We start from the raw sequence: 9,474 nt of genomic DNA on the forward strand, positions 1-9,474 counted from the left end.
CTTCCTACATCTTAGTGGTCCGCATTAATGTTTACAGAATAGAAAGACATCCAAAATGTTCTTTGTTTTTTATTTAGAACAACACAAATGTTTTGTGATATAGTACATTTGAAAATTAATTTATCCAAAAGGTATATTTAAAACATTAAATATGTGACATGAAGAGCAGTCTGTGCGTATTAGGAGTTGAATCTATATTAAAATGCTGTTACTAAAGTCAATGTAACAAGTTTTTGTTCTCATTGTGCAGAGTTCCTTTCAGATTACAGTCTAAAACAGTGATTTGGCTTTTATTCACTAACATCTTTATAAATGTGAATTTCATACGGAGCAGAGTGCTGGACAGTCCATGAAAATCTGAGGTAAAAGTTGTCTTGTTAAAAATGGATCCACACTACATATTTACTGCATAAAACAAAACAGTCGTTCAGTTGCAGATGAACCCTCCCCTCCCCAAAAACATGTAAAACAGATTGGTAACAGATTGGCATTATTAAAAAAATGTCACATATGTCCAGTTGACGCCGCAGTTCAAGATCTTGTTTTGGCCAGAATTCATAATCTAATAAAAGTGAAGACCATCCAATGTACATACACATACAGTCTTAAGCGCACAGGTCCAGTGGCCTCAGCAGGGGGCGCCGGTGCTGCTGTCTTGCTCATACTTCCTGGTGTAGGGCTCTTTGGGCACAGAGCTGACCTCCGTCATGGCCAGGCCGGTATGGGGCACACTAGTGTTCATAATGTGTCTCTGCAAGTGTTTGACCCAGTCCTCCTGCACAGACAGAGGGCCCTGGAACACCAAGTCACAGAACCTACAAGAACCACAAGCACAGGGTGAGTTTCAACATTTCACCCTCAGAACAGCAGCAGCAGCATTATAGAGTTGTTGAATGTGATGTCACTTTTGGGTCTGACATCTGATTGAAAACAATGAACATGTTTACAATTTCCTCTTTTAAGCGATCTCATGTTAAATAGAAATTGCAGTTGTTTAAAGCCAACAAGGTTATAAGCATGAATCTATAGTTATAGCTGTGAGAGAAAGTGTATGAGGGTGGCTGAGGTAAGAAGCTAAGCTAGGCAAAACTAGCATTAGCGGTGAGTGGCAGTGAGATACACACTGGTAACCCAATGTAATGCTAGATTACTACAATTATGCTTATTATTTACATATCTGACAATTTGTGGTTAAACATATGCTTTTGAAAGGTAATTGTCTCTTGTTTGATGAATAAATAACAAAAACAAAACTAGAAATCAGCTGTGAAATTTCTGGTTGGACCCAAAGTGACATCATCACTTAATAACTCTACACTGAGGTCTAAGCAATGTCATGAAATGTTCGGTCATGCAGTCACTTTCATTCATCTTCTGTTCCTTTCAGCTGTCCCTTTTCAGGGGACGCCACCCGCTCCTCTGCATCGTCTTTCACAAAGGCTGTATGTCAATGGAAAGGTCCCTAGCACTGATCCTTGGGAGACATTCCAATAAAAAAGTTTTAAATGTAGACGTTTATAAAAGAAAAAAACACCCTTGTCCCAGCATTTTCTAGTATTTGAACTACCTAAACAACTGGCAAACTTCATCAGTTGAGTTCATATATTATGTTTTGATAGCAAACAATGAAGTTAAATCTGTCAACTGGACAAATCTTGTAGGAGTGAAGACATTTCGCTGCTCATCCAAGCTGCTTCTTCAACAGCGAAACGTCTTCACTCCTACAAGATTTGTCCAGTTGACAGATTTAACTTCGTTGTTTGCCATCGATCAGACCTGGACGACTGAGGGTCTACACAGACATATTATGTTTTGACTTACATATGATTATTTCACACAGAGCGTTCAGAATGGTGCGTTCACACTGGGGCGTCAGGAGCGTCGAGTTCACATGCAAAGTCTATGGTGGACGCACGTCGGGCGTCGGATGCTCAAGACGCATGTCCGAAAGTTGAAAAAGCTGAACTTTTTGGCATTCAACGCGCGGTGTCAACCAATCAGAGACTACACTCCAGTGACAAAGCGACGTCATTATTCGGAAGACCGGGGAGCCACAAACACGGAAAATGGAGGACAGACTTATTATTGCCATTTGCCAGCGCCCACAACTTTATAACATTGGCAGATGATAGAGACCAGGACAAAAAGAACCATGTCTGGAGGCTTAGTGAGGAGCTTGGTGTGTCTGGTAAGTTATCACAACTTTGGAGAAGTAAAATATTTGCCTGCCTTTAGGCTAGCCAGTGCTAGCGTAATAAAGTTGCCCTGGACGCGTGTCCAGAGCATCCAAGATGCTCGTCGGAAGCGTCTGCCCTCAAATGCAAAATGTGTCCAACTAGAGGCGTCCAGCTCATTCCTGACGCCCCGATATGAACGTACCATATGAAAGTAATGTAAAACTGTTTATAACTTATAAAACGTATGTGGGTATGTTTTTATGCAGTAGATATCTGTCACCCTCTTCTGGCAGCAATGGGGAGTGATGCATGTTAGAATGGGCTTTTAGCAGCACAGCTGTTAGCTACATAATGCAAACTCTGCAAGCAATGGGTGACATGGGTGCGACAGAGTTGCATGCATAGACGCTCAAATATAGGTGCAAGAAACAGAAAACCAGAGGTACTGCATAATATAGTTAATATAACTGCACTCCAAGCTTAGTTTACATTTATAGTATGCTAAAACAATTACCTGCAGGTGAGTCGGTACATCTCCTCTGGGGTTTGAGGCAGGGGCAAGATTTTCTTCTTTGGGCCTGGCCTCATTCGTTGTCTTCTCACTTTACCATCAAGAGCTGAAAGACAAAATACTTCTTACTAGCTTTAAAAATACATTATTTTAACATTCAAAAGTTTTGAATCTGACCATCTGAACATTTATAGAAGAAGGCAAAGCGACTACTCAAAAACAAGTTGCTGTAGCAGAGCAGCCACATGAAAGACAAAGTTTAGGCTAAAGGGAATGGGATATGCCAAATGAAAAACAAAAAACAAGCTTAATGGTCAGAGACAACAGAAAAACTGGAGTACCATTTCCATCAGGTAGGCCATTCTTCTTGCGCCTGGCACATGCTCGAAGGTGGTTGGAGAGGCTCACTCCACTGTGAAACGATGCATTACAATGGATGCAAGTCTTTCTTTTGAATCCATCTTTCTCTGTGATCAGGACAAAGCAGAAGCGGTAAAACAATTCATCTTATCCAACAGAGTTAACTAATTGGTTTTAGCGTGATTATACATCCAATAATGAAGTTTGTGAGAACATAATGCTTTGAAATGCAGGCAGGTCAGCTAAATCCTGGCTTCTGCAAACACCCATGTTTCATGTGCTCTCACTTAACCATTTGCACAACATGAAAAAAGTGTAGTATTTCGATTTTCATGACATGATTTAACATGAGAAAGATGATCAAATATTTTTTAACTCAAATTTCAAAATGTATGACAACATCTACAACAAAAGAGGATGTTGTCTCATATTCACTGTTGAAGATATTGCAAATTGCCTCCTTAAACTGACATCCCCATATCTACCTGTGGATACCTTTATTCTATCCATGGGTTTCAGAATGATAAATTAGTACCATTGCCATAGCCAGGAAATATATATATATATTTTTTTATATCTTTTGAATGGGGAGAAAGTACTTAAAATGTTGCATTTCACAGAAAGTTGAAACCCCCGATATAAACATATTCATGGGTTTCAGGGAAAGGATTTGCTATGGCAATGGCCATCCATTATTATAGCCACAACACAATTCAAATTAAAATACTGTATTTCTTTTCCATGAGTCATTTGTCTGAAACCCATTCACAGTATTGTTGCTATAGGAATTGACAATTCAAAAGAAAAGGTGAATGGTGAAAAGTACTCAAAATGGTGCCTAAGAAAAGGCTAGTGGGCACACATTTCAGCCAACCATAAGGCTGCTGCTAAACATGTGTTGTCTAGCTGCATAATAGTATTTCATAAGGTATATGACTAACCTGTAACTGAATGTGGCAGTGATGATATAAGTCTTGATCCTGAATATTGCTCACTGTCTTCCTGACATTTCCTTTTCTTGAGAATTCCTATCAAAGCAGAGTTGTTTTTGATGTCCGAATTAGTCTCCAGTCCTTTTTCAGAAACAATATCATCAAATGAGAGCTTGGGTGTGAGTGGTTTGGCATCAGAGCAGTCCTCTTTCATAGAGTCTATGAAGCGTGGTGTAAAAGTCCGAAAATCCGACAGTTTGGACGATGCTTTGTTGTATTGGACGTGGTTGTTTTTTCCTATGATCTCTAGTGCCCTCTGGTACTCTTTCTTGTCGCGCATCAGCTCCCGGAGTAGAAGTATTGGCGATCTGTGTTTGGATATCAAGCCTTTCCCGAGCTTTTTGAGATGGCCTCGGATGTGGTTGGCCTGCCCTGTCCTGTTGTCAAAGGAATCCCCACACAATGGACAGGAATGGACTAACTTCACAGTCTCAGAGTCCGTGTTCTGCTGCAGTTCTTCTGAAAGATGGAAAAAGTCATTCATTCGTCTTAGTCCACCAAGATTGTTATTTGTTGACAGATTATTATGGGATTATAATGGTTTTATATGGCTAACATCAGAAAGGAGAAAACATAGGGCTGCACAATATATCTCAGAAATATTTATATCGCAGTTTTGGCTGACGCAATTGTGGATATCACAGGAAAATAAATAGATTGCAACAAAATAAGGTTACCTATTTACAGAAATGTACTATTTTTCAAAGGAAAATTGCCAAAAGACAGACTATATCCATGATTTCTTGGGTTGCAAACTTGGGCATAGTCAAAACCTCCACTTCATACAGACTTATATGGTGACTCTTACAACAATGGTAATGCTCATGGAAACATGTATCTTAAGTGACGTGAAAGGACATTTGAATCATTTTCTTAGCCTTGTTTTAACATTTGCTATGTTACTTGCATATAAGTTGATTTTGCTGGAATGCTCTGAGGTGGGAAATAACAAACACCCTAGTTGCCTGGAATGCAAAAGAAGCCCAACACCAAAAACAATAACTGTCCTATCAAAAACTGGCCTAATTGGAATAACATCACAGTGAGGCAACATTGAGTAGAGAAAAACTTACCTCTTTTCTTCATTAGTGTTGATATTCGTGGTCCAATGGGAGATTTCTCTTCAGTGGTAGCTACCTCTTCAGCTGACACTTTGTGACGAGCCTTGTAGTTCAGTCCAATTCTATGAAGATGTCCTCGTACATGATTGGACAGTCCCACACCTGACTCGAAAACAGCAGGACAGTATGGACAATTCTTGCGGTTGAGATCGATATCTGGCAACTCTTCAGTGGTGTTTTGCGGTTGGACAGTTTCTTTTTCAATCACTAAATCTTCATCTGTGTCCTCGTCTTTAATTTCAACATCGCTCTGGTCTTGTTCCTCACTTTTTATTTTCTCATATAACTTTTTCGATGCCTGCAGGGCTCCCCTCATAGACATTCTTCTACTGTATGTGTAAATGATTTGCTTTTGTCGTTTGAAGATGTCTACGTGGTTGTTGTCGATATCCCTAAATGGCGACAAGTCCCTTTTCTCAAATTCGTCCTCATTTCCCTCCATACCATTGGGACTTGACGGTTTTGGTTGAGTTGAGTCTTCTGATGTGCTGTGAATTGGAGTGGCAGTTTTGCGTTTGGAGTAGGTTTTGTTCTGAATAATTGTTACTATTCTAGTTCTTGGGGAATAGCTAGGATCAAGATCGCTTTCTGATTGGACTTGGTCATTTTCAGACAAAGGTGACTCAGGCAACTCATAAGGGTCTTTGTCGCCGGTATTGCGATTGGGTTCCTTCTTTTGATCGATGGGCGCTGGTCCTTTCTTTTGACGAGAAAAAAGTTCATTGATAGATTTGTCAAGCTTTGATTCTATTTGAAATAGCCCTGGACCTCTCCTAACCTTGTCATTTTTAAATAAATCTGAAATGTTGTTGGAATCGTGCGACAACACTTTAGTGGAATTTTGGCTTCCAATGGATATTTTAGATGGAAACTGTGCATTTCTCAAGTGAGTTTTTGAAGTGGGTACAGTCAGGGTTTTTTGTGTGTATGTAAGACAACCGTATTTTGCTTCATAGACTTCCAGAGATTGATCGTGGCGTCGCAGTAAATGCTTTGTGAAAACAAGTTTGCTAAATGTTTTATATGAACTACAAATGTTACAAGTAAATGAGGATTTCTCTTCATGCTTTTTTGGCATAGGAACGCTATGCCGCATGACAGTATGCTTCCTAAAGTCAGACTCATCTTCAGTCTTGAATTGACATTTTTCACATTTTAGCACTATTTTTCTTTTATCTTTCTGGTGTGTTTTTGCATGGTGTACAAATTTATTGGGGCACGTGGTTCCAAATGAACACTGGGGGCAGTAAAGCCACTGAGGGGTGCTACTTTTTTTATCTACAGTCTTGGGTTTATGTACTGACATGTGCTCAATAAGAAATCCGCTCTTTTTAAAAGACTTGCCACATTCTTTACAAACATAAGGCTTCAACTGCTGTGTATGCGACTTCATATGATAATCCAACAGGTTCTGTTTCTTAAAAACTATTTTGCATTTTGTGCAAGTGTATTCTTGAGGCTTCTCTGAATATGAGTTTATTGTGAATTGACTTTTTAATGGTGAGAGCTCATGATTTATACTGTTCTGCTTTGAATTACTTGTTGCCGTACTATAAAGAATATGTTTGATGGGCTTTGTTGTGCCATTAGTATACTTGGTAACATTTCTGGTGGGCGACATCCTTGATGGAGACATCCTCGGTTTGCAGACTTTTATGACTGGAATTTCATCTTCTTGGTCTTCTGATGGAAACAGCTCTTCAGATGGGTCTACCATTACAACCATGTCCATTTTCCGTTTCCGTCTCTTTGGGATATCAGGGGGAGTGGCCTCCTCTTTAGGTTCTTCGCCTGGAGAGTCTCCATGGCTGTCCCACAAAAATTGCATAAGCTCTTTTTGAGAATCCCAAGGAATATTACTAGGACTATTAAAGTTATCTGAGGAATCTTCAGGAGAGTCTATATCAAAATCCCACATCCCACCAATTTCTTGCACTGTTTTAAGTGGCGTGATGTTCTTTTCCTCCTCCTTATCATTGGAGAAGCTGTTGAGTTCATGGGCCTCAGTTGGCTGATGTACAGAAGGTCCATTCCCCAAACCAACAGGGGATAACATATCTTCACTGGAGAGAACATCTAGGACACTGTTTGGCTGGCCCAAAGACTTGCTGAAGGCATCTGTGCAGGAGGTCATTCTCAGCGGCTCTTGCATGAGCATGAGAGCATTGATCTCGGGGTCAGCATCCTTGTCCTCTGCATCAACACCTGTCAGACATGACATTTCTGCTGCCATGACCTGCAAGAAAATCAAGTACGGCATCATAGAAATTACTTTTATAGAAGGCAGACCTAAATTAACCTGAGAGTGAGATGCCGGGCCAGGCTACACCCAGTTATTTTGGTGCTGAGACCCTTCCTCACCCACCATACACAAGAAGGAGGAGAGGAGACCCTGTGCACTGTAATCAATGTGCATGTTTCTCAAGGTATTTTCAGCTAATTAGCTGGGAGCTAATAAGCTATGTGGTAAACGTGCTGAAGACACATTTTCAAGTTTTCGATATGTTTTTAAACAAAAAAGTATTGCATCATGGATACTGATTACTTTTAATATCTGGATTTTTGTCCAAAAGTTTATGGCAATAGTGAACGGGAAATTTACTTCCAGGCCTCGAAGTGTTTGGGACTGTTGTGCTCCATTCAATAAATGCTTGAGACAACTTTAATTCCATACTGTGGAACATTTTAGGCAAAACAATCACATCCCTATACAGACAAGCAGGTAGCCGAGAAGCCCCCTCCACAGGAAAAGTTACACAGTGCAGCTTTAATGGACTAGCTTTAGTTCAAATTGTATTTGAATTTTGGGTGGGCAATGATAGTTACATGTCAACACTACCATCCTAGGTTTGGAGTGGTACTACAACACAGATTTTTGCACAAATATTTTCCCATGAAAATCTTAAAATAATAATATTGCCAATTCTATCAATAAAACAGTTTGATGAAAGGGTGATAATGAAATGTTATAATGGGATTTATAACGATAAAACCCATATTCTGTTTGGTTTACAGCAAAACCCCAAAGTTCATACTAATAATGAGTAGGCTAACTATCAGACAGACATAGCCACCCTCTCACATCATTTCAGGATTAATGGCATTTTTATCAGAACAAGGTGGCAGGAATGAGAAGGCTTTGAAGGGCAATAAAAGTGTCAAATTCTGAGGATGCTCTGCAATAGAAAACATATGTGTATTTTATAACATTGCGCGGTATAATCAGATAAACAAAGAGGTAGACCTTTTGATCGCCATGTGAAAATGGCTGTAAATTAAAAAGATATGTGCTTCAACAACTTTCAGCACAGTAGTTTGGGACAAGCTAGTACAAAGCAAAGTTACACGGTGTCCGCAAAGATCTAAATGTGCAGATCAAACTACATCGCTTTTGCATGTCTGTACCGGCTTTATTACACGTTATTAACGTGTGTATCACCCCGTGTTTTTGGATGCTGCTTACAGGAGCTGCAGACCATTCCACACCAAAACCTATTCCTCATGCTAAAACCCAGCTAATAACCATTATTTCACGCCACAACCCACGTACACCCCGATGAAACAGCGAAAAACAACTACACCTTACCTCCGATCGGTGTGGATGCAGGCAAGGAACAATTTAAATGCAGCATTGAATAATTTCTTACTTTCGTCTTCCATCTATTTCACAGTCGCCATTTTCCGTGGTGGTCTGGTGTGGATCAAGCCATTTTTGTAAAGACACCAGCACAAAGAAGTCTCAGTTTGGATACAATAGCAAAACACAATGATATAATGACGTTACACACCATAAAATGTGGTATAAATCTTAAAACGTTATTCCCAATGCTCAAAATAGCTTTATGCATCCACGTGTATTGTAATATGTTAGCGCCGCCCACCCCCACAGACAACACAATGGTACGTTCCAAAAAGGAGGCATAAAAAGCCAGTTAATGACCATCTCTTGTGCTTTAGGTTTAGGTTAGCACATTGTCAGGTTCCTCATCGCTTTAATTGATCAACCACATTGTATTTGGTTTGATACTTTGCTTGATTATCTTTCTACAGACAAAGATTATATTCACCCTATAAACTTTATTGTGAAAAGACTGGGATGGTTGGCCCTTCAAAGAGGTGATGTGCCCACTCTCTATGGCACTTGGTCTTTGTTGTTTCAGACCCCAACAGACGTGATTTCTCATTCATATGTTAATAAGGCGGTAGTCACTGAAAATGAGAAAGTGTATGTCAGAAAATTTGGTTAATTTTATTTTGGTACAAGGAGTTCTCCTCACCGCACCTCCCAAGTTTTTTTTTTCTCCATCTTTCCT

The 9,474-nt window shown here is 39.8% G+C and overlaps 1 protein-coding gene across 5 annotated transcripts; it reads right to left on the bottom strand.

Moving 5' to 3' along the window:
* Positions 1-75: 75 nt before the first annotated feature.
* Positions 76-8,953, bottom strand: znf644a (zinc finger protein 644a). 5 transcript variants are annotated; one of them, XM_055228481.1, is made up of 6 exons: positions 8,809-8,953; positions 5,114-7,397; positions 3,990-4,499; positions 3,030-3,155; positions 2,692-2,794; positions 76-1,474 (listed from the first exon to the last, which is right to left on the bottom strand). In XM_055228481.1, exons 2-6 carry the CDS (start codon positions 7,392-7,394, stop codon positions 1,432-1,434), a joined length of 3,063 nt encoding a protein of 1,020 aa, XP_055084456.1. In that variant the 5' UTR covers positions 7,395-7,397; positions 8,809-8,953; the 3' UTR covers positions 76-1,431. The 5 variants fall into 5 exon arrangements, with proteins under 5 accessions (XP_055084456.1, XP_033837758.1, XP_055084453.1 ...); XM_033981867.2 differs by having other exon boundaries at positions 76-815; positions 3,990-4,496; positions 8,748-8,952; XM_055228478.1 differs by having other exon boundaries at positions 76-815; positions 8,748-8,952.
* Between the last annotated feature and the right edge of the window lie 521 nt (positions 8,954-9,474).

The sequence above is a fragment of the Periophthalmus magnuspinnatus genome, chromosome 17, assembly GCF_009829125.3.
Source record: "Periophthalmus magnuspinnatus isolate fPerMag1 chromosome 17, fPerMag1.2.pri, whole genome shotgun sequence".
NCBI classification, from domain to species: domain Eukaryota; kingdom Metazoa; phylum Chordata; class Actinopteri; order Gobiiformes; family Gobiidae; genus Periophthalmus; species Periophthalmus magnuspinnatus.

Coding starts and splice junctions, on each gene's coding strand:
- znf644a (XM_055228478.1), bottom strand. CDS start 7,394: ATGGCAGCAGAAATGTCATGTCTGACAGGTGTTGATGCAGAGGACAAG. Junction 4,500..5,113: donor AACACTAATGAAGAAAAGAG/GTAAGTTTTTCT, acceptor TCCATCTTTCAG/AAGAACTGCAGCAGAACACG. Junction 3,156..3,989: donor ACTGCCACATTCAGTTACAG/GTTAGTCATATA, acceptor TCCTGATCACAG/AGAAAGATGGATTCAAAAGA.